The sequence below is a fragment of the Dromiciops gliroides genome, chromosome 3, assembly GCF_019393635.1.
Source record: "Dromiciops gliroides isolate mDroGli1 chromosome 3, mDroGli1.pri, whole genome shotgun sequence".
Lineage (NCBI taxonomy): Eukaryota > Metazoa > Chordata > Mammalia > Microbiotheria > Microbiotheriidae > Dromiciops > Dromiciops gliroides.
In genome coordinates, this window is record NC_057863.1 from 77,224,124 (window position 1) to 77,250,455 (window position 26,332).

General features: G+C 35.7%; 1 protein-coding gene across 3 annotated transcripts in view; it reads left to right on the top strand.

Annotated features, from left to right (window-relative positions):
• Window positions 1-26,332, top strand: part of ERBB4 (erb-b2 receptor tyrosine kinase 4) — a 1,387,693-nt gene that overhangs the window by 917,521 nt on the left and 443,840 nt on the right. For all 3 annotated transcript variants that reach the window (XM_043992847.1, XM_043992848.1, XM_043992846.1), the window contains exon 4: window positions 9,705-9,839. In XM_043992847.1, coding sequence (XP_043848782.1) covers window positions 9,705-9,839 — 135 coding nt within the window. The remainder of the gene's footprint in view (window positions 1-9,704; window positions 9,840-26,332) is intronic.

The following is a 26,332-nucleotide window of genomic DNA, read 5'->3' on the forward strand; positions in this document are numbered from 1 at the left end:
CTTCAAGGCTTTAAAAACAGCCTGCAGTGCCTAAGAAATGCTGGGGTTATAAGAGTAGGGCAAAGCATACTTTACTTCAGAACCCTGTCCAGGAATTCACATAGAATGACAGAGTTCATGCTGGACCCAGACAGGAAGGCTCGTGGCATATCAGGAAGCATGAAATAAATGAACTACATAAAAACAGTACATCAATAAACTCCATGAAACAGAAATCAAGAAAGATCTCTGTGCCATTCTTTTCAAGCCTAGAGCTAGTTTTCCACTAATTGGCCTGATAATTCCTGCTTGAAATGATCTCACTCAGATCAGAAGGCCATCCACTGTTATTTCCTGATATTCAGTGTCCACATCCATGAGCTTTTGAATGTGGTCATTGAGCTGAAATACAGAAGGTTAAATCACTCATTTTCATTACCATGCTCCCCCCCTCCCAATACAAATGTGACATTTCCATTTTGCACACTTCAACTCTTCTTAAATCATCTGTATAAAAACTTCAAAGCTTGATTGATGATGAATGAGCCATTGTCTCCTGAAGCACCGGTTCTCATTAGCCTTTAAAGTTTCAGCTTATTAATAATGGACCCAAAGGGCTGACCCAGTGGGGTGGCATCCATTCATTGTGCTCCCAGCTGAAAGGTCTGGGCAAGGAAAGACACCCAGGATCTCTGGACCAAGGCCATTGCAGAGATGATGTATTAAGAGTCACAGGTGGATGGCGTGAACTGTATTATTTTGGCATCATTATCTGCCAGCCGATGTTTTAGACAGTGAGGGAGATATAGGAGTTAATAGTCTTCCATAAAACCTGATCTTAAAAAATGAAGACTGGAGGTGATCTGTTCACCAAATTAGACCATTTGGAATAGTTGCATCTATGTGACTTCTACCAAAGGAAATCAAGATAAAAACTGGTATTGTCCTAGTTCCCTGACAAGACTGATAGTCCCTATATCCAAGCTACAGAGCACAAGCAAAAATAGAAGACGTATACTTGAGTGTGACATATACAAGTATTGATTAAAAAGCAATATGCTGTAGTCAAATTCTGTACTTAAACACAGGACACCTGGGATCACTTGCCATCTCAAACACTTAAAGACATTGTGATCATAGGCCAGAACCTCAGTTTCTTCAACTATAAAACAGGGATAGATAATAATATTTGAAATATATATTTACCTCTATCTATCTCTTTCTCTATCTCTATCTATCTAAATCTATCTATCCTAGATGGATATTGTGAGGAAGGGATAGCTAGGCACTGGATATGTGACATCATTGGTATAGAGAGAGTATCTCCTTGAGGAGAAAACTTCTATAAAAGCAGGTGTGTATGTTGTCTACAATTTTTAATCTTAGAGAATTGCCTAGAACAGAGGTGTCAGACATGGACTGTGGCTACCCTGAACCAGATAACAGTGTAGTTCCTGTCTGATTTCCATGTGTTGATATACTGAAAAAATAGAGAGAAAGAAATATATTAACAAGTGTTCTCTTATAAGTTAATAAACAGTCTGTGGGGATCCTTATGTATCATTTAGTGGCCCCATTTCTATTTGAGTCTGAGCCCACTGGCTTACAGAAATGAGTAGGAAAATGATTTTCCCAGAGTCACACAGACAGTAGCTGTCAGAGGTGGAATGTGGATCCAGATCTTTCAGAATCTGAGGCCAGTTTTCTATTTAATCTCAAATGTGGGTCCTTATTAAAATTATTGTTTAGGTGGGGGAGGAGGGAAGAGCTTCATTGTTGGTATCAATCACTTAGAAAAAAATTCCTATCTTTAAAACTATCTAAAATTCAAAGATATGTGGTGCTTATCTCCTCACAGAATGGTGACTCAGAGTACAGATTGAGGAATACAGTTTTTAGACACTCCCAATGTTTTAATTTGATTTTCTTGACTTTACATATTTGTTCAAATGATTTTCTTTTCTTTCTTTTTCAGTGGGTGGAAGGGAGTATGGGAGGGAAAGAGGGTATTTTTTTATTAATACAAATAATTTTACTATTGACAAAAATGTAAATTATTCCTTAGCTTTCAGGAGAGCTGAAGGAATTTGCAAAACTTATATGTGATTTCATGTAGTGGTTGAGTGATGGACTTGGAGTAAGTGAGACCTGGGTTCAAATACTACAACTAACTGAATAACCCTTGACAAGTTACTTATCTCTATTCCTCAGTTTCCTCTTAAGGATAATAGGGCTAAAAATAGCATCAGTAAACTAGGGCCAAAAATAACATCAACCAAGGGGCAGCTTGGTGGCACAGTGGATAAAGCACTGGTCCTGAATTCAGGAGGACCTGAGTTCAAATCTAGCCTCAGACACTTGACACTTACTAGCTGTGTGACCCTGGGCAAGTCACTTAACCCTCATTGCCCCGCAATAAAATAAAATAGAATAAAAATAACATCTACCACACAGAAATGTTATAAGTAAATGAAGCAATATACACACATCTTGCAGACTTTAAAATGTTAGCTTTTATGATGATAATATTTGTAAAACACTTTTTTTACACCTTAACTCTAGTAAAATAGTGAAGTTACTTTGTTCATCTATTAAGTCAATCATATGATAGATTAACAGGTTTTGGTTTATAATTAAAAGGAAAAAGAATCTCAATATCGTGTATATTACTCATTTAGTTTGAGCTATCTTACTATTGAAATGTCAATGATTTCCTTAATGGGCAGCCATCTCTGCCCAAATTCACTGCAATAATCAGTGTTCAAAAAGAAATTAAGAATGCTAAAGAACTCATTTCCATTTACATGGTCATTGCTTTTTCACGTAAAGCTAAAGGAAAGGAAAATCACAAGGGGAAAAATGGGTCAAATATCTAACTTAGGAGAAAATGTTATAGCCCATAAACTCCGTGTCTTCTTAAAGATGACACTTTGCGCAGCTAGGTGGCGTAATGGATAGAGCACCCCCAAATATCATTAAAATAATGTGGTATCTGGTACACAGTATGTTTTTAATAAATGCTTGTTGAATTAAATTGTGCTGTTGGGGGCAGCTAGGTGGCACAGTGGATAAAGCACTGGCCCTGGATTCAGGAGGACCTGAATTCAGATCTGGCCTCAGATACTTGACACTTACTAGCTGTGTGACCCTGGGCAAGTCACTTAACCCCCATTGACCCACAAAAAACCAAAAATAATTGTGCTGTCAAACATTATACTGGGGTTCGTTCCTTCTTGTAGCCATTGATATCATTGAAGGTATTTTCTTCATCACTCTTGGGGAGAAAAGAGTAGAAAGGTATTTTCAGTGTTTTCTTTCCTCTCCAATCCATTCTTCCCACAAATGCAGGTTATTTCCCCCACTAATGCATGTTAATAATAATTTTCTATGGCTTTCTATCGATTATAGGATAACATACAAACTTCATTTGATAACCTTCATGATTTGGCTCTTGCCTGTCTTTCTAGGTTTATTCTAAGCATTATCTTTTGTACACTCTGTTTTCCATTCTGACTACTCCCTGCAAACTGGCATTCTGTTTCCTGCCCCCTGTTTTTTTTAATGACCACCTCCTCCTTGACCTTTTGACTGGAATAAACTCTATCATCTCCTCCTTTTTTAATGTCTTTTTCTTCAGAGCTCATTGGATGAACTCTGAAACCATTACTGATCCCCTTGTTAGTGTTCTCTCCCTTCTCAAATGATCATGAATGTACTTAACTTGGAACATGTTCCCCTTTTCTTCCTCTTCACCCCCAATTTAAGCTCTATGTCAGTCCTGGGTCAGGCACATATAGTAGAAGCTTACTACAATCCTCTTGGTCTGGATTAGATTGGATTGGATTTCTGTAACAAGCAAGACTTTATAGATTTGGTTGATATATAAAACAAGAGACAAGCTGACCATTAGAGTATCAATCTGAATTTCTAAAAAATATAGCTTTTTCTTCATTTTTGTGAAGACAATATGTGCCAAAGAAATATCAGTCATATTGCATAGGAAGGCCAGAAAGAATGGTGTGATTTGTGTTCTGTATAGATGTTGTTCCTAGATGTGTAGGGGTTAAATTTTCTACTATCTTCAGCAGATTTGGAATGTACGTTAGCTTATAGATCTGTTTACACAGAAAAAATATGAAGGGAATTATGACCTTTTGTTTGGCTTACAAGCACTGGCAGGTGGGAAATCCTTGGAGAATTATTAAAAGTTAAAATACAGTAAAAATCATTCTGTGATGAAAGACACCTTGTAATGTCTTCTTTGTAACTCTTTTTATAAGGAATATTTAAACATGAAGTAAAATATAGACTGTGCCATTCTATTATGTAATTCAACTTCACAGAAATATTCCTAAAGACAAATTTTGAAGGTTAGACAGGGCATATAGCTTCTATACAATCAACACATCCAGAGAACTAAGTATTTTGACTTTTATGTGCTATAATTTCTGTGGTATAAATTAAATGTTAATGAATCAATACAATCAGCTTTGTTCACTAGAACTTTGGGTATTGATCAAATATGCAATTTCACTTATTTAACAATGTAAACAGGTTCTTAGATTCGGAGACTGGTCTGAGCCCTCAACTCTGTGGGCAAACCCATCAATCACTCAAATAAGAATATTTTCAGAGGAGAGGAAGAGGTGATGATATCAGTTTAGGTACAAAGAGGGCTTTTCATTGTCATGCAAATACAGTGTATAGGAAGCCACTTTTTTTCCTTCTAGAAGTTCTTAACCTGGGGTCTGTGAACTTTATAACACACATGCACAAACACACATGTGTATATGTTTATATATACACAAATATATAGATAACTATATTAGTATAATTGATTTTTATAATCCTGTTTATTTTATTTGATATATTAATAAACCTTTATGCAGAGGACTTCATGAGGCTGCCAAAAGAGTCCATGATACAATATATAAGTAATCAAACAAATAAATAAATGAATACATAAACAAACAAACAGATAAGATAAGTGGAAGTTAAGAACTTTTCTATCTACATTAAGGAATATTACCATAGGGCCTCAAACAGTAATTTTCTGCAAATCCTTGAGGCCTGTTGGAGGTGGAACTGATTTATTTTTTTCTCCTTTAGATTTACTGTTTCTGAACTTTATATGTAGCCTCATGTGAATTTACCCATGTTGCATTGCAAAACTAATTCAAATTTGTCCTGGGACTGAAGAGTTAATATAAGAGAACTCCAATAACAATAACAATTTACATTTCGATATCACACAAAGTTATACAAATCACTTTCAAAATAGTGATTATTGGAAGATCTCTAGGATCTCTGTCAATGCTTCCATCACCCACCTGTGTTATTTTTTTAATTGTAGGGGTACAGTCTTTACCTCAGTTCCATTTATCCACTTACTTGTCAAATTAGCTTTTATAAAGGATTAGCTATTTAAAAGTTAGAGTATTATATAAACATAGGTCCCAACATATGGTTCATAACCCCCCTTTGTACTACTTCATTCTTTAGTGAGGGAAAAGAGATTAGATTCACTTAGCTCAGTTCTAACAGATCACAGTCCCAAGTTGTTGGTCTTAACACCACACCCTACACACCTCCATGGACTCAAGTCCCAGGCACCCAGGGTCTTCCTGACAGAGATGGTTGCTTCTACATATGGTCTGTAATCCTGGTTCCAAGGTTGCCCTTGCCAGGTGCCTAAAAATGAAAAAGAGGAAACAAAACAAAAAAACACAACAACAACAACAACAAAAACAAAACACAGAAACTTTAGGCCTACTTCTTGGGGCAACAGGAGAGAAGGGAAGGAGATAGCTCTTCCTCTGTTACCTGTTAATTTCATGGCACCCATGCTTTGAGTAAACCCAGGCCTTCAACCTTTCTGTATCAAATGGGAATGAGCAGTTAAAAAAAAAACAAAACTTTCCCAATCTGTTAGTTTTGAAGATGCAGTCTTTTCTAGCTATATGGCCATTTCTATGAGCCTACTTCCACCAACCGTCTTCTCTCAGAAACAGGGAGTCTCCAAGTTATATGAAATCAGGCACCAGCCAATAAGATCCTAGTTGTGAGGAAATGTGCAAGGGACTCACATGGATAACTATGTGTTTCTCATTTGTGTCAGTTGCCTGCACAAACTGCTCTTGCATCCAGTTCTACAATCTTTCAAGTTCTCAGAAGGTCCTATCCAAAAGGAAAGAAGAGAAAACATGTGGTAGCCACATTCTAGAAACAGGCTTAGCTTGTGGGATATGATGGAAAAAAGGAGACCCAATCCATTGACGAAGGTCAAAGTGCAAAGTTATCCTTATACCTCATGGCCAGAAAGAAAGAAAGAAATAAGAAACCAAATTTCTCTTTTGGGATTTCTTTTATCCACTTTCAGTTTCTGCTTAGAAGTCATTAAAAAGATTTTTCTTCACCACTAAGTAAGTGGACAAGAAAGTCAGAGAATAGCTATGCATGCTCTGAAGAAAAGAGGTATCTCTATTTCTCTGTCAAAATATGTTTCCAATAGATTTTTTCAATAAAATTGGACCTTTCAATGGAAACTAAAATTCATATTGACCATTGTCAAAAATAAGGGAATGAATGCAATAAAGAATTATTCCTTTGGCAGATACTCAGAAATGTGAGTTGATTGAAAGAACACATAATGAACATTTGGCAACTCCACTATCATATTAAGAAGAATGTACATTTTTATATCATCTTTTATTTTTGGTAGATTGGCTATAATCCAGCTACAGATGAGAGGAGCTAGTCTACAGCAGAGAGACAAAGGGGGGGGGGGAAGAAAACATAAACAAAAAATAATCGTGAATTGCCCATAGTTACAAGCAAAAGATTGTAAATCTCCCAGATCAGAATTGCTAACAGATGCTGGGTTTAGTATTCTGGGCATCATAAAAAATATCACAAAGAGTGATCATTATTGTGTTCTTCATTTAAATTTTTATCAAGTAAGATTAGACGCTATTTGTTATTATATAATTTTTAAGCTCTTTCCATGTAAAAGTCAAGCTTTTGAATCACCTATTTCTAAGAACCAGGTATCATCACCAGCCTGATTCATAGGGCTGCAGCAACAAGGCTTTTGTAAGATTATTTCATACAAATATAATCTGATTTTGAATACTTTTAGATAGACAGTTGGAGACGATACCATAGGCAATGATTTCTCTCTGGAGTATCTTCTTTTATTTTTAATACATCTTTATCTTCAAAGTATCAATATATTGATGTTATTGATTTTAATTGTTTGAATTCTATAAATTGTAGATGCTACAACTACAGAGCTTTTTCCTTCCCATAATTTATGGAGGGAAAATACTACTTTGATATAGAGATTGAAAAAAGATCACCCTTCATTTTATTCAGCGTAGTCAAAGTTTTCATTTTTCAGGGCAAGAGAGAATCCCAAGATGGCATGCATGATCCTTTACAATTCTTATATCAGAACCAAATCTGGAATATTGATGGAAGGATACATTTTCAATTTTTTTTTCTTGCATCTTCCTTGAACTTCAGTAAGGATTGTGTGGTTCAACTCATGGGGGGTGAGGGGTGGGGAATGGATGAGGTTCTAAATTGTAAGTTAAAATATCATTCTAAGTTCTATACCCTCTCCAATGACCATTTGATAAAAAGAATACAGTCCCTGGAAAGACTTTGGTAATTTATACTTTGGAAACTAAGTTATAGGATGATAAATCTTGGGAGGGAAGGGATCCCCTAGGCTATCTAGTCCAATGCTGTCATTTCATAGATGAGGGGGTTGAAGCTCAAGGCATCAAGCAGATAACTAGGACTCATACCCAAATTATCTAATATGAAATTCCAATGTCCTCTTTACTGCACTATGCTGCCTATAGATGTGAAGGTTGGAATTCAATTCCTAAAGGCTTAAGTTCAAATTCTGCGTCACATACTTACTAGCTGTGTAAACTTGGAAGTTATTTAACCTCTCTCATCCTCAGATTGGATGAGTAAACTCCTCCATGCTAAGTTATTAGTGTTTAATCAAATGCCCTATTTAGGAGTATTTGCATTCTGAAAGATGATGCCTTTAGAGAACAAGGTTTATTGGAGAAATTTGTTTCTAACAGATATTTCAGACATGATATTGGTGTAAAGGGAAAAGAAAAATTACCCAAGGTCACACAGGTTATAAGAAAGCAAAACCTACATCAAGTCAATCCCCTTGATTAATTTTGAGGGAGATGTTCCTTTGAGATACTGTTCCACTTATATCAGATAGATAACTATTTATCATTCTTATGTTGGTTTAAAAAGTGCTCTCTACATACCTTTTAGTATCATCTTCAATGGACTTTCTTTAAAAACAAGCATTTTTTAATTCTCTGAGGATAGCCAATATATTATAGTTTTATCCATGTTACAAAATAAGATTAAAATTTAATTTAATTCAAATAGTTTTCAAATTGTGATATCAACACCACCAACAATTCATGTTTATTTAGAACATTAGAAAACACCTTCCCTATGCCAGCCTTATAAATTAGGCAGTAGAAGGATTATTTACCAGGGCAGCTAGGTGGCACAGTGGATAAAGCCCCAGCCCTGCATTCAGGAGGACCTGAGTTCAAATCCAGCCTCAGACAATTGACACTTACTAGCTGTGTGACTCTGAGCAAGTCACATAACCCTCATTGTCCCCCCTGCTCCCCCAAAAGAAGTATTATTTACTCCCACTATATGGGCAAGGAACTTGACTTCCCAAGGTTGTGCAAGGATGTGCACCTCTTCTTGTCTTTTTTTTTTTTTTGCCAATATTTTTTTTTTTTTTTGGTGAGGCAAATGGGGTTAAAGTGACTTGCCCAGGGTCACACAGCTAGTTAGTGTCAAGGGTCTGAGGCCGGATTTGAACACAGGCCCTCCTGAATTCAGGGCCAGTGCTCTATCCACTGCGCCACCTAGCTGCCCCGCCAATATTTTTTTCTCTTTATATTATATGAATTTGGATACATTTCATTTAGAGAAAATAGAGTGTGTATGTTATAAGTGTTCAGAAAAGAGCAAGGAGAGGTTAACCTGATCTTTGAAATAATTGTCATTGGTGAATAGAGAATTTTCTTTTCTTTTCTTTCTTTTCTTTTTTTTTTTTTTGGGCAGGGCAGTGAGGGTTAAGTGACTTGCCCAGGGTCACACAGCTAGTAAGTGTCAAGTGTCTGAGGCCGGATTTGAGCTCAGGTCCTCCTGAATCCGGGGCCAGTGCTTTATCTGCTGTGCTACCTAGCTGCGCCTGAATAGAGAATTTTAAAGAAATGCCCTCAATACTGCTTATACTCTAAAAGCCAACCAAGGTAAACTTTTGCCATATGAGCTCTTAGGTCCTAGACCATTTGACCCTTAGTAGATCTGAATCTAGGAATAACAAGCTATGTCAGAATGGAGTTTCAAGGCATTTTTCTTCCTATTCCTGTTAGAAACAGTTGGTGAACCCATTGACTCCACTTTATGAAATTGTCAAAAATCATTTAATTATTCTGTGATTTAATAGATATTTTTAGTTTTCCAGTGATTACAAGCTCCTGGGCCTTTGAAGTTTTGCATTTACTGGCTATCAGATAATTTCCACTTAATATAATGAGTGTTGTATGGTTATATCACCTTTGTACTACTCCCAGACACGCTATAGCAATTGCCCAATATTTTCCCCCAAAATTCAATAAATTAATATCAAACTCCTTTTTTTCCCATTTCTACAGAAATCTTAAATGGAGGAGTATACGTTGACCAGAACAAATTCCTCTGTTATGCAGACACCATTCATTGGCAAGATATTGTACGCAATCCATGGCCTTCTAATTTTACACTGGTTTCAACAAATGGTAGCTCAGGATGTAAGTATTATCATCTTTTTCTACTTTATTAGAATTTTCTTTTGCAACATAAAACAGTTGAAACCTACAATTTTTCATAATACTTGATAAAGGTATATTGGATTTTAAAAAATGTTCTTTGAGTAACTTATAAGTAGGAACCAAAAAGTGACCTTCCCTAATTCTGTGTTTTACCTGTGGTCTTCACTCTCCCTGCCCCACTGGTCCCTTTCAGAACTATGTTTACTTTTTTATATGCATGAATATGCTTTTCCTCCCCTCTTCCCTCTTTTCTCCTTACCCCCATATAATTACTTCTTCCAAAGGACGAATCCCTTCCTTAATCTTTTTCCTATCCCACTGTTTATTACTGAAATATATGACTTCAACTCCTTGTAAGGGTTGTGCAAATGAAAAAGATGAGGGTACTGAATGAAAATGACTTCCTTTAAATAATAGGGCAAACTACTACTTATGTTGGCCTGAAAACCTGTTCTTAGAATTTTATTTACAAAACAAAAGAACCCAAAATGGGATCTTCTTGATTTCAAGTATCAAGTTTTGGGCACTTTTTGTATCCCAAGACGTTTGTGTAGTGCTTAGCACATGTTTAGCTCTTAATAAATGCTTGTTGACTGTCTTACATCAAAAAATTGTGAAAGCATTTCAAGTCTCACAGAAAGGGCAGCTTGCTGACAACTTTCCATCCTTGCATTGGACTCACAGGTTTCAACGGCTGGTCCCACAACTTGTCTTATTTTTCTATCTTTAAAGTAGTCCTTGAATTTCATTTCAGTTATAGTACATATCAGCTTTTCCTGCGTTATATGCCTTTAAAAAAATCTGATCATCAAAACCTTGGAAAAAATGTCGTATCTGGATTCAATTTCATCTTCATAAAATGGACTATGTTCTCCCCACATTTATTATTACTGACATTTGTATGAGAACAGCATCTTTGTCAAGGGATAATCTAGGTTTTATATTTTTCATCTGCTATTATATATTCCCCATCTGAAATCATAACTGTCCTTCTATGATTCTATAATTATTTGTCGTAGTAGTGATTGTATTACAAGCAGGGGATTATGGCTTTTTATAAGACATCATCTGCCGGGGGACAATGATTATATGTCTTGACTGGCTCTAATATTATAATAGGAACATAAATGAAGGCATTTGATCAAAAGTGACAGCTAATATTACATATATATGTATACGTATATACTGACATATATACATATATATCTCAAAGGATTAAAAAAGTAAAGCAATAATTTTTATGACACCTTTGAGGAGAGGTTTGTACTGAGGTTTTATCTTTATATACAATTCAAGTTTGTTAAATATTATATGTACATATACATATATATACACACATGTATGAATTTATGTGTATGTACATGTATATACATACTCATGCATACATACAAATATAAGCAAACATACATACGTACACATATACATATAGTGAACTGCAGTTTAGAAATATTGAAGTGAATAAGAAACTGAACCTGTTCACTCTATAGGAGAAGACAAAATCATTTGCTCCTATTACTCTTTGGCTTCTAAAGGAAGAGTTGGAGATTTAGAAAAACCTTTTTTTTTTTTAATGTATCTGAGTGAGAAGGCAGATTGGCTGGATAGGACAGTTGCTTTCCAAATAATCAGACTGGCCTGGAATGCTTGAATGAAATCAAGCAGGAGTGAAGTCTAAACCCTGAGCCAAGAGGGAAAGATGCCCACCAGCCTCTCAGGTTTTGAAGCCGTAGAGGTCTGAGGGGTTTGTTGAACTATCACAGATGGTATCCCTTTTGTGTTAATCTCCTTTTGAGGGCAGATTTGGATGGTTGTGCCTACAATTAGACAACTGTGGCTGCAATTTTTTTGCATGCAAATAATTGCAGGTGCAAAAAATTGCAAATGCAAAGTGGATGTCATGGTCAATGGTCCTTTAAAAATTAACTTGCCAAATGTTTCTCAAAGCTTTATTCTTTAAATAGCTGTTAAGTATCTTTACTTCCTGGCACATTATATGCCCTGAATGGCATCATATGCATAAATAATGAAACTGTACTGGTGCCCATTTAGCAAAATCAGATGAGTTCAGGTTGTATTTTCATTCATTAATGGTATCTCATTATTTAAACCAATTGATGGTGAGGTGAGATATATAGTAGAAAACCATATTGCTTATTCTGTTAAGTCTAAGAAAATCTATGTAAGCTACTAAATTAATTGATTTCAAACACTTACAAATTTCTGAATATTCAATTAGATGAGAATATCAGTATAACAATATCTTCTGGTTGTCACTTGTTTACATTTTCTTACACTCATAAGTATGTTGATGTTTTCTAGCTGTTACTTTAAACTATCATTAGATGGATAAGAATGGGGTTAATTCATCTTATGATCCAATTCATGGGCACTTAGGAAAGTTAAAGTTTACAGGTCTGAATAGGACAAAAAACGAATTCAGAAAAACCTGTGTTTTTTTTTTTTAAATACTCTCCCTGTCTTGCCACAAAATATTCATTCATGCCCAAAAAAGAATCTGAGTTCTAGGCTGGATAGATAGCCCATGGCACAACTAATAGGTTATCTTGTATGGCCACTTATTTATAATAGTAGAACATCATTAGTATTAAGAGAACACTAAACATTCCATTTGTCATGTTGCTCTAAATAGATACCAGCTCTATTTTAATTTTTCTATTTTAGTTATTAAATACATGCATACATGCATTTAATTTTCTGGTGCATCTAGCTAAATAACTTGTTGTATGCATGATGTGTGTTAAGAAGAGAATACTACGGGGCAGCTAGGTGGCGCAGTGGACAGAGCACCAGCCTTGGATTCAGGAGGACCTGAGTTCAAATCCTGCCTCAGACACTTAACACTTACTAGCTGTGTAACCCTGGGCAAGACACTTAACCCCAATTGCCCTGCGGAGGAAGAAGAAGAAGAAGGAGGAGGAGGAGGAGGAGGAGGAGGAGGAAGGAAGGAGAAGATGATGATGATGATGATATTAAACTCTTCTAAAAATCATTTAAAGAATATTCACCTGGAGAGGGGGGAATTATTCTACCATCACACTTAAGAGTGTATTCAATGAATTTCATTAAGAAGGTTTTTTTTGTTTTAGTTTTTTTTTGGGGGGGGGCAATGAGGGTTAAGTGACTTGCCCAGGGTCACACAGCTAGTTAAGCATTAAGTGTCTGAGGCCGGATTTGAACTCAGGTACTCCTGACTCCAGGGCTGGTGCTCTATCCACTGCGCCATCTAGCTGCCCCAAAAGAAGCTTTTCTTAAAGGTTAGTTTTTTATATTTTAATTATTCTTTTCTTTTTAAATGTTAAGTTCCAAATTTTCTCCAGCCTTCCTTCCAATGTACTCCAACTTATGAGAAGGCTAGCAATATGACATCAATTATTCATGTGAAGTCATGTAAAATAAATTTCTACATTAGCCATATATATTTTTAAAAGCAAGAAAAATGAAAAGAGAAAATTATGCTTCAATTTATACTCAGAGTTCATCAGTTCTTTCTCTGAAGGTAGATAGCATTTTTTTTTTATCATAACTTCTTTGGAATTGTCTTGGATCATTGTGTTAATCAGAATACCCAAGTCTTAATTGATAATCATGATAAAATTGCTATTACTATACACAATGATGTTCCAGTTCTCATTTTATTTGTCATCATTTCAATATAGGTCTTGTCATGATTTTTTTCTGAAACTACCCTCTTCATCATTTCTTATAGCACAACAGTACTCCATCGCTATCATATGCCACAACTTGTTCAAACATTTCCAAATTGATGAACATCCCCTTTATTTCCAATTCTTTGCCACCACAAAAAGAGCTACTATGAATATTTTTGTACGTATAGATCATTTTCCTTTGATCTCTTTGAGGTACAGATCTAATAGTGGTATTGCTGGGTCATAGGATATGCAGTTTTATAGCTTTTTGAATATTCTTCCAAATTTTTCTCTAGAATTGTTGGACCAGTTCGTGACTCCATCGCTTGTCATAAGTTCATGAGGCTTTTTTTTCCTCTCATTTCCTTCAACATTTGTCATTTCTGATAGATTTGAGCTGGTACTTCACAATTGTTTTAATTTATATTTACAGTGAATTTATAGTGATTTAGAGCATTTTTTCATATGACTATAGTTAGTTTTGATTTCTGAACAAACTACCTATTTATGTCCTTTGATTATTTACTTATTGGATAATGGCTCTTAATTTTTAAAATGAGGTGGCAGCTAGATGGTGCAGTAAATAGAGCACCGGCCCTGGATTCAGGAGTACCTCAGTTCAAATCCGACCTCAGACACTTACCACTTAATAGCTGTGTGACCCTGGGCAAGTCACTTAACCCCAATTGCCTCACCGAAAAAGAAGAAAAAGAGAAATGAGGCCTTTATTGGAAAAAAAGAAATTGTTGTAAAAAATTGGGGGTATTACTTTATTATCTAATACCTTCTATCAAAATGTAGTTTATTACATTATCTCTTTTAATTAATTAATTAATTAATGCCTTTGTGTTGTCTGAGATCATATTTAGTACCACTGCCTTTTTTGTTTTTTACTTCATCTGAAGCATATTAGATTGTGCTCTAGCCCTTTATTGTAACTCTGTGTGTGTCTTTGTGTTTCAAGTCTGTCTCTTGTAAACAGCATATTGTTAGCTTCTGGTTTCTAGTCCACTCTGCTTTCTGCTTCCATTTTATGGGTGCACTCATCCCATTAATATTCATAGTTATGATTACTAACTGTTTATTTTCCTTCATATAATTATGTTCATGTTCTCTCTCTCTCTCTCTCTCTCTCTCCCTCTCTCTCTCTCTTTCTCCTTTCCTCTCAGAAGTCTATTTTGCTTCTAAAAACTGTTTCCCTTAACCCACTCTCTTTTTTTTTTTAATTCATTCTTTTACTTTCTCTTATCCCCTTTTCCTCCTGGTACTTCACAATTGTTTTAATTTGTATTTCTCTATTGGGTAAGTTATATTAACATTAAATATTAATTAATATTAAACATTAATTACAAATAAAGTTTATATTATATTTACCTGTTGGGTAAGTTATATTTTTATACACAAGGGAGTGTGTATATGTGTATGTATGTGTGTGTGCATATATATATATATTCCCCTTTTGACTCAATCTTGGTGAGAGTAGAGTTCAAGCATTGCCTTCTACCACACCACCATTTTCTCTTCCATTGTTAAAGCTCTTCCTGGAGCTCCTCTTTTAAGAGAGAAAATTTTCCTCATTCTACCTATACCTCCTCCCAATTCATCTTACTTGCCTCTTTAGTATTTTTGAAAGTCATTCCAACATAATTGACTCATACCTATTACCTCTATATAAAATCCTTTTAAAAGACCTTATAATAACAAAGTTCTTAAGAGTTACATGTATCATCTTCCAATCTAGGAATGTGGAAAAAAAGTTTAATTTTATTAAGTCCCTTATGATTATTCTTTCATGTTTACCTTTTTATGTTTCTCTTGAGTCTTGTGTTTGAATGTTATATTTTCTTTTTAGCTCCATTTTTTTAAAACCAGGAATTCTTAAAAGTCCTCTATTTTATTGAATATGTGTTTGTTTTACCCTGAAGGATCACACTTAGTTTTATTGCCCTTAATCCAAACTCCTTTGCCTTCCAGAATGTCATATTCCAAGCACTTCATTTATTAAAAATGGAAGCTGCTAAATCTTGTGTAATCTTTACTGTGGCTCCACAATATTTGAATAGCTTATTTCTGTTTACTGGAGGTAATTACTCTTTGACCTGAGATTTTTGGAATTTGGCTATAATATTTCTAGGAGTTTTCATTTGGGGATCTCTTTCATTAGGTGATCAAGATATCCTATCAGTTTCTCTTTTACCCTCTAGATCTAAGATATTGAGGCAGTTTTCCTTGAAAATTTCTTGAAATGTAATGTTTAGTTTTTTTTTCATTGATCATGGCTTTTAGGTAGTTCAGTAATTTTTAAAAACTATTCTCTCCGGGGCAACTAGGTGGCACAGTGGATAGAGCACTGGCCCTGGATTCAGGAGGACCTGAGTTCAAATCTGGCCTCAGACACTTAACACTTACTAGCTGTGTGACCCCGGGCAAGTCACTTAACCCCAATTGCCTCACAAAAAAAAAAAAAAGAAAGAAAGAAATTATTCTCTCCTCCATCTATTTATTGTCCAGATCAGTTGATTTTTCAAAGAAATATTTCTCATTTTCTTCTATTTTTTTTTTCCAATTGACTTTGTTTTCTTGTTTCCTGATGTCTCATGGAGTCATTACTTTCCATTTACCAAATCTTAATTTTTAAGGAATTATTTCCTGTAAAGGTTAAAATTCTAGCTAGTCTGTCTAAAATATCTAATAAGTGGTCACCAATAAATTATAAGCTTTAGCAAAAGTTAGACTTTTAAGCCTTTATTAAGGAGAATAAGAATTTGGTAAAGAGAGAAGAAAAGGCCTAGATTCCTATCTATTAAAGGGAGAGAGCATTCTTAGCTCCGCTCTCTGCCAGAGTCCACAGGAAAGAGCCAGAGTCAGAGCGCCAGCCTCCCCCTTCTTCCTCCCACATGCAAGCGTCACTTCCTGATGCCAAAGAAAAGATGCATGATCTTGCCCTCAGAGACCTTCACCTCTTGGCGGAGCTTTTCCACAGTAAGTCTCCAGCAGGTGGCGTCATTCCAATCGTTACATTCCCTTAGTGAGCATTTGTACCATTTCCCCCTCCTTGTGACCAATCCTGCTTTTTAAAGAGTTCTTTTCTTCAGTGAATTTTTGTACCTCCTTTTAAATTTGGTCAGTTTTGCTTTTTAAGTAATTCTTTACTTTATCAAATTTGTGTGCCTCTGCTACCATTGGAGCAATTCTGTTTTTTGAGGTATTATTTTATTCAGTATTTTTGTGCCTTTTTTGCCAACCCGTTAATTGTTTTCCTAATATTCTTTCATGTATCTAATTATTTTTCCCAATATTTCCTCTGCCTCCTCATCTCTTTTTTTAACTCTCCCAGGAATTATTGTTGGGCTTAATTCCATTTAGCATTTTTTGAGACTTCCTTCATGGCTGTTTTCATATTGTTATCTTCTTCTGAGTTTATGTCTTGGTCTTCCCTGCCACAGTAGCAGAAGTTTACGTTGTTGTTTGTCCCTTTTTCCAGCCTAAATCTTGATTTTGCACTTTAACTTAAAGTTAGGCTTTGCTCACTTTTAGCTAGAAAGGAACTGTTCCAAGCTTCAGGCTTTTTTGTGCTGCTATTTTCAGAGTTAGTTTGGAGGGTCTGCAAGTTCCAGGGGGAAATCAAATCAATGTGGTTTGATCTTGGGAGAGGTATGAGCTCTGGTCTTTACCCGGGAAAGGTTCTTGGTCCCCTGCAGCCACAAGCTCCAGTGCTTTCTTGCCTGGGAATTGTGACCAGAGCCCCTATTCCCTTGTGACCAGCACTCAGCATTCCCCTTCTCTCTGGAACTGGGACCCAGAACTGAATATAGGCAATAGAGTTTTCAATCATTGCTGACTGTACCCAGTGCTAACAATTGTCCCCTGTAATTTTTTTTTTTCTGATTAGATTTTTGACCCCCTTGCCATCTGCCAGCTGAAAGCTCACAAAGCTGCTGCTGCTGCTATGGCTGCTGTTGTGTGTGTAGGCTCTAGACAGTCTTCCACCCTGGCGTCACAAACTTCTCCAGTAAATTCTCTTGTGCTCAAAGACTCAGAGGTGGGAAAGCCCAGAATCCGATGATCTCAATGATCTTGTTCTGCTTGTAAATTCTATAAAATGGCTCTGCATTGTTCCCAAAAGTGTATGAAAGCATAAAAAAAAAATTCTGCTATCAGAAATAATCTACACATTCAATACCATATTTAGAGGTGAACAGAATCACATACTGAATTTTTCCTGGAGTGAGGATTCTCAACCACTTGTGCTGTGGGTTTCATTCCCAGTGATATGGGGAAATAGGTGGGGGGTTTGGGATAGGGGAAGGGGTAGAAAAAGGGTAGGGGTCCTTAGGAATTCCTCTTTAAAGAATTGCATTCTTGGAGCAGCTAGGTGGCGCAGTGAATAGAGCACTGGCCCTGAAGTCAGGAGGACCTGAGTTCAAATCTGACCTTAGACACTTGACACTTACTAGCTATGTGACCCTGGGAAAGTCACTTAACCCCAATTGCCTCACCAAAAAAAAAAAGAGAGAGAGAGAGAGAGAGAGAGAGAGAGAGAGAGAGAGAGAGAGAGAATTACATCCTCTTGCACACAAATCCAATTAGAATAAAATAATAGTTTATTTAGGTGCTGGGGAATGGAAACCAAGAGAGAAATTCTTGGACTTCTCATGGGGAGAAGGTATGGCATAGAGCATGGCTCTAAGATACCTGTCTTCTCCAGCAGGAGACAGGCAGGTACTTTTATAGAGGACTGCTGGGGGTGATCATCTGACTGGAGAGTTCCCTTATTGGGGGAGGACCATCCCTCACTGGTGGTGCCTGGGGGAATTGAGTGAGGGGTGGCTGTGGATCTCTCAAGCCCTCTCTCTCCTCCTCCTGACAAAAAGTCAACAGCCACGCATAATCTTATCTCCCCAGGGGTGGGGGAGACTGGAATGAAGGGTGGTGGTCCCAGAGCTAGCTCACTCTAATCCAGTGCCACTTAAAGAGATAAAGTGTGTCTGTCCTTTGGTTTAGTTTCTCAAGAAGAAGGTTCTTTGCTGTACTCTAGAAAACTTCTGGGGTGGTGCTAGGCCCATAGCACCAGGTCTACCCTCTTCTCTCTATTTATTCAAAGATCTGCATGGTATGCATATGTCATTTAAAAAACAAACAAAAAAAGGAGTGAAGTATAATTATTTTGTTTTGCCTTTTAGTTTAATACTAATTTTTTTTTTTGGTGACTTGCAGTTTAGTGACTTGCCCAGGGTCACACAGCTAGTAATTGTCAAGTGTCTGAGGTCAGATTTGTACTCAGGTTCTCCTGAATCCAGGGCTGGTGTTCCATCTACTGTGCCACCTAGCTGCCCCTAATATTAACTTTTTTTTCATTTTTCATTTTTTAAAATTTTTTGTGGGGCAATGAGGGTTAAGTGACTTGTCCAGGTCACACAGCTAGTAAGTGTCAAGTGTCTGAGGCTGGATTTGAATTCAGGTCTTCCTCAAAACAGGGCAGGTGATTTATCCACCTCACCACCTAGCTGCCCCACTAATATTAAATTTTAATTTAATGTCTTTAACCATATAATCTAAAGAATCACACTGATTTCAATTGAAGCCCCTTATTAGATGCTCAGGTGTTTCATATCCTACAGTGTAGAAGATTACAACTTGCAAAAGCATAAGAAAGACAAGGCCTGGGGGTTATTGATAGGGAGAGGGAGGTCAGTCTAGATATAAACATGACAAAGAACTGAAACTGACTTTGGTACTGTGAGAGAATCATCCTTGCCAAATTAAAACTTGCTCTGGATCCAGAAGCCAGATTCCATTTGTACCTGTCCAATGTTGAAAAGCAATTGAAAATGTTTTCCACAGCTGGTTCAGAAAGGAAAAATATAGAATGAGTGTGACAAATGTTCAAGGTATTTAATTCATCAATATGAAAATGAATAAAAACCTGCTGTTTGTTTACTCAGTATTGTCCCTACCATTTTTCTATGATTTGTTTGCTCTAAAATGGTCAAAGTTTTTTGGGGTTTTTTGTTTTTTTAATGTCTGGGTATTCTTCAAGCCATCAGTGAATGCAAACTTCATTAATATTCAAGAATCCCACACCCTCTTAATAAAGAAAAGTAGAAGAGTGGCAAGAACCATTGGTATCTTGTTAGGGCCACCTTTTTTTTTTTACCTATTTCTTGTAATTTACAGAGATATCTTCTCTGAGAAAAGACTGAGCGGGGAGAAGGGAAGAGGCTTTGTATAATTGATTAAAAGAAGGTATTTAAAATCAGGATTTCTTTTCTTTTCCACTCACAGAATAGGAGTATAAGATTATTTATTTATTTATTTATTCTTTTGGTCCCAGGAGGAAAGAAAGAACAAGGCCTGAAGTCTGATCTCACAGTTCACACACATCTTACAGGACTGGAGGTGTTTGAGGTGGGGTAAGGGGCAGGGGTGGAGTGATAGCCTTTTACCCTCAGCCCCAGAGGTAAAAAAATAAGGAAATCTGAGATTCTAACTAGCTTGAATCTCCTTTTGTTCTCCAAAGACAAATGAACAATTTCCTTGTTTGCTGTGAATCCATCCTGTATGCTGGCAAGGACAAATTTTTTCAAGTTTACAAAAACCTCTATGAGCAACAGAGACTACAATTTTGAAGCATGTATATGCACACAAAATCTGCTCTATAATCTGTTTTTCACACAGGTGCAAAAATAATTTTCCTAAACTATCAGCCTGATTATATCAATTTTCAGCTGGAAAATATTTAGTGACTTGCCATAGCCTCTAGAATAAGATACAGTACTCATAACTCGGCATTCAAGGCTCTTCACAGTCTGGTATTCATCTACCTTTTCTCCATTATTTCCTACTGCTCCTCATTAGAGCATCTATGTTCCATCCAAATTGGACTACTAGTTGTTCTCCATATTCAGCTCTCCATCTTCCTCCTCAGGATTCTCCCACAATTCTTAGAATGGATTTACTCCATATGAGGCTCTTACAAAATTTTTGTCTAATCATATAACTCAGCTAAGGGGCCATTTTCTCTATAAATCTTGTTCTACTCCCCTCACCCCAGATTGTTAATGTCCTTTCCTTAATCAATTTTCCTATTATTATACTTATATGAAAGCTGAATTCATTCATTAAAATGTAAGTTCCCTGAGGGCAGATACTATTTTTGTTTTATTAGTGTTATGTTATTTATTTTATAGTTATAATTTTATCATATAACTATTAATATCCCATTCCTTTTGATATTCCTAGGGTCTTGAATACAGTAGGATCTTTCCAAATTTTTGTTGAATTAAATAAACAAGGAAAGGAAGAAATTATACAGGACAGACATTTTTAAAAAAAATTTCTACTCAAAATATCTGTTGGAAATAGGCAATAAGAGATGCATGAATAAATGGAAAACAAAGAGGATCAATTATACATATGTATGTATATACTTTTAATACCATTTCTTTCCTCTCTTTCCCTTATTCCTGTATCTCTAGCACTTAGCACAGTGCTTGGTACATGGCAAAAATACTAACCAAGCCCTTCCCTGAGATTTTCTTCTTTTTCTATATAATTTCTGTAGATGTAGGTCACATAAACAATTAAATAGCTAAAATATAGCACAATATAGTTTAGCATAGCCACATCTCCAAAGTGTGCCTTTAAGAATAATGGAGAATTTACATTTTATGGAGAAAATAAAATGATGAATCTGCTCTTGAAAACCATAAAGCAATGTATAACTGCTAATTCTTAATTCTAAATTTAATTAAATAGCATACCTTGAAACAGCAAATATTTTTATTGAAATATCCTTTTATATGTATCCAGTGAAATAAACAAGTATAAGGGATCTCTATTAAAGCATAATTGATATGGATGCTCCTGGCTTTGTGTGGTTTTCAATAGCTACAGGTAAATACAAAAATATTAAAGAAAAATACATATCATGTAAAATTTTAATAGTTTAATGAAATCTTTAAAATAGTAAATGGCTTACATTAATCTTTACCAGGATTTAATAAAATAATGTGCAAAAACATGTATGGTTTTACCATTGATAAGTTAGCCTAATAAATATAGTTCATAATATGTGTTAAGGACTTAATTTTATTTAGTCACAGTAATACAAGTGGGAAAAAAAATCATAGCATTTGCTTTCTGGATATAAATGCTTGAAAGAATATGGCCAAGAAATACTAAGACATATTAAATAGTTATTGTCACAGAATAAATCTTACTCTGTTTGTTCCTTGGTACTGTTTTTGTTGGTTTGTTTTATTTCTAATAAGTAATACATACAGTTGTTGTAAGACACACATATTTTCTACTTTTGCTAAAAGAAAAGGAAAAACACTACATACCCATTTTATCGCATATCGCACCTATTGAATATTCAGTTATTGGTAGATTGAATGTCTTTTCTGAGAAGATGAAAGGACTTCTGTTGAGGGCCCAGTTTAGACAACCTGGACACTTGGGATTTTTTTTTTAAGTTAACTTACATATTGTTGAATGCATTTATACCATAGGAAGAATTTGGTCCAAAGAATGACATTTTTGGCCTCCCAGGTTATCACAGCTAAACTCCATCTAAACTCCTAGGTAAAATTTCCTATAGAGTATGCATATTATCAACCTCAGTGTCATTCTAAGAACATAATAGAATTCTAAACAAACAATTTTTAAAAGAATAGGTCTATCTCTTATTGTAATAGTCATTCTCTCTCATTACTTGTTTTTGTTTTCTTTTTTTTGGTGAGGCAATTGGGGTTAAGTGACTTGCTCAGGGTCACACAGCTAGTAATTGTTAACAGTCTGAGGCCGGACTTGAACTCAGGTCCTCCTGAATCCAGGGCCGGTACCTTATCCACTGTGCCACCTAGCTGTCCCTCATTACTTGTTAACCATTCAAAATTGAATGACACCCTCAGGAACACCTGCTCTTCCAAGGGTAAACTGTCAACCCATCATCATGATTGGTCTTTGGCATTAGAAAGTGTCTCTGAACCTTTTATTAATAAAATGCTAATATAGTTAATAAAGTGATTAATCACCCAGAAATTATGTCTCTTGAACTTTTTAAATGTCATACATCAAAAATCTAGAATAGCAGAAGTCATCTAGCCTGGCCCCTCATTTTATTGATTAAGAAACTGGAATATTGAGAGATTAAATGATTTGCCCATGATCACATAGGTAGAAAGTTGTAGAGGTGGAATTTGAACCCAGGTCCTATAACTCCAGTGTTAATGGTCTTTTTGTTTTTCTTTTCTTTTCTTTCTTTCTTTTTTTTTTTTTTTTTGCGGGGCAATGGGGGTTAAGTGACTTGCCCAGGGTCACACAGCTAGTAAGTGTTAAGTGTCTGAGGCTGGATTTGAACTCAGGTACTCCTGAATCCAGGGCCAGCGCTTTAACCACTGCTCCATCTAGCTGCCCCCATTAATGGTCTTTTAACTGTACCACAATGGGATCTGAATGATCACATAGTATGACACCCCTCCCCTCAAAAGACTTACTTCTCTAGATTATCTCTGAAATTATCTTTCTACTTTAAAATTCTATGAGTCTTCTATTCCCAAGATTTTTTTTTGAGAGAGTGAAATTCAGAATAAAATATATTGGAATATTACCATAATGCATGTTATATCACTTTCTTGCAAACACCATTAATTTTTAAAGTAAATCTCCATTCCTTTGCATCACTGTGGAGATAGGGTCTCGTTTAGCGATGTGGGTTTTCTTTCTCTCTGTAAGAATTTTGCAGGTTTTGTTTGTTCTGTTCTTCAACAGTTAAGTTCCCAGATGACTGAACGTTAGCAACATGAGATGTGAGACTTTTATGGCTGATAGGCTTCAGGAAGGTTTGTTTAATACACTGTCACCAACCTACCCAATTTTTTGCAATTTCTTACCCATTTTTCTTTGTTATCTGTCTCAGTGAAGTTTCATCTCCTCAACTCACTGCCATAGGATACTAATTTTTAACAAAAGGCTAAACTCTATTTCATATCTTAAGATTAAAGGCCTGACATACTGGAAATAACCCTGGGTCAGAAGAAATGCATTCAAATCCTATTACTAATTAGCAGTCTATTACTGATTGCTAATTAGGCAAGTCACTTGAGCCTTCTGAGCTCTGCCCTCTTCATCTGTAAAATGAGTTGGGCTAGATCAAGGGTTCTTAACAAGGTGAACTTTAAAAAAAAATTCAACATTTTAATAACTAGGCTTTCAGTATAATTGATTTCCTTTGCAATTATATATTTTATTTTCTACATTTAAAAGTATTATTCTGAGAAGAGACCCACAGTTTTCTCTTGATTGTCATTGTTTATGACACATGCAAAAAAAGTTTTAAGAAACCCTGAGCTGGCTAACCTCTGAAGTATCTTCCACTCCTTAAGTTTTATGAGCCTAAAATTATAGGGTCCCAAATCAGGTTTTCTTTTTGAGATTTCACTCTGAAGCCTATTTTCCCCCTAAAGCAATAGAGATCTATAAACTAAATATTTTTAAATTATTTAAAAATTAAATATTTAATGTAAAATTTAATTAAAATTAAATATTTTAATATATCATTTCAGGGCTTTTTTTATGTATAAGGTATTTTATTTTTTCCGTTACATGTAAAGATAGTTCTCAACTTTTGTTTATACAAGCTTTACAGTTTCAGATTTTTCTCCCTCCCTCTCCTCCCTCCCCACTCCCCTAGACAGCAGGTAATCTGATATAGGTTATATCTATATATCTATATACATATACATATATATATATACACACACACACACACACACACACACACACACATATATATATATATATATATATATACACACATAATAACATTAGTCCTTTTTCTGCATTAATCCTGTTACAAGAGAAAAAATCAGAGCAGTGATGCAAAACCTCAAAATAGAAAAAAAACCCAACAGCACCCAAAACAAAAAAATAGTATGGTTCAATCAGCATCTATACCCCACAGTTCTTTTTTTTTTTTCCCCTTGGATTTGGAGATCCTCTTCTATCATGAGTTCCCTGGAACTCTTCTGTACCATTGCATTGGTGAGAAGAATATAGTCCATCACAGTAGGTCAACACTCAATGTTGATGATACTGTGTACAATGTTCTTCTGGGTCTGCTCATCTCACTCATCATCAGCTCACGTAAGACTCTCCAGGTTTCTCTGAACTCCTCCTGCTCATCATTTCTTACAGCACAATAGTATTCCATTGTATTCATATACCACAACTTGTCCAGCCATTCCCCAATTGATGGTCACCCCCTCAACTTCCAATTCTTTGCCACCACGTAAAGAGCAGCTATAAATATTTTTGTACATGTGGGTCCCTTTCCCCCTTCCATAATTTCTTTAGGAAAAAGACCTAAAAGTGGAATTGCTAGGTCAAAGGGCATGCACAGTTTTATCGCCCTTTGGGCATAATTCCAAATTGCTCTCCAGAATGGTTGGATCAGTTCACAGCTCCACCAGCAATGCATTAGTGTTCCAATTTTCCCACAGCTTCTCCAACATTTATTATTTTCCTTTTTTGTCATTTTAGCCAATCTGATAGGTGTCAGGTGGTACCTCAGAGTTGTTTTAATTTGCATCTCTCTAATCATTAGAGATTTAGAGCATTTTTTCATATGGGAATAGATAGCTTTGGTTTCTTCATCAGAAAACTGCCTGTTCATATCCTTTGACCATTTCTCAATTGGGGAATGACTTGGATTCTTATAAATTTGATTTAATTCCCTATATATTTTAGAGATGAGGCCTTTATCAGAAGCACTGGCCTCAAAAATTGTTTCCCAGCTTTCTGCCTCCCTTCCAATTTTGGATGCATTGCTTCTGTTTGTACAAAAATTTTTTAATTTAATATAATCAAAATCATCCATTTTGCATTTTATAATATACTCTATCTCTTGTTTGGTCAAAAATTGTTTTCCTTCCCAAAGATCTGATAGGTACACTATTCCTTTCTCTCCTAATTTACCTATGGTATCACCTCTTATGTCTAAATCATGTATCCATTTTGACCTTATTTTAGTATAAGGTGTAAGATGTTGGTCTATGCCTAATTTCTGCCATACTATCTTCCAGTTTTCCCAGCAGTTTTTGTCAAATACTGAGTTCCTATCCCAGAAGCTAGAGTCTTTGGGTTTATCAAACACCACATTACTAGTGTCATTTACTACTGCATTTCCTGAGCCTAGCCTATTCCATTGATCTACCACTCTATTTTTTAGCCAGTACCAGATAGTTTTGATGACTGCTGCTTTATAGTAAAGCTCCAGGTTTGGTACCGCTAACCCACCTTCCTGTGAATTTTTTTTCATTATTTCCCTGGATATTCTTGATTTTTTGTTTTTCCAGATGAATTTTGTTATTATTTTTTCTAGCTGTATAAAATAATTTTTAGGTAGTCTGATTGGTATGGCACTGAATAAGTAAATTAATTTAGGCAGTATTGTCATTTTTACTATATTAGCTCCGCCTATCCATGAGCAATTGATATCTTTCCAATTATTTAGATCTGATTTGATTTGTGTGAAGAGTGTTTGGTAGTTGTGTTCATAGAGTTCCTGGGTTTGTCTTGGCAAGTAGACTCCCAAGTATTTTATATTTTCTACCGTTACTTTAAATGGAATTTCTCTTTCTATCTCTTGCTGCTGGACTTTGTTGGTCATGTATAGAAATGCTGATGATTTATGTGGATTTTTTAAAAAAAATAATAGCAAAGGACTAGAAATAATGTAGATGCCTATAAATTGGGGAAAGGCTAAGCACATTATGATACCTGAATGAGAGGAAATGCTAC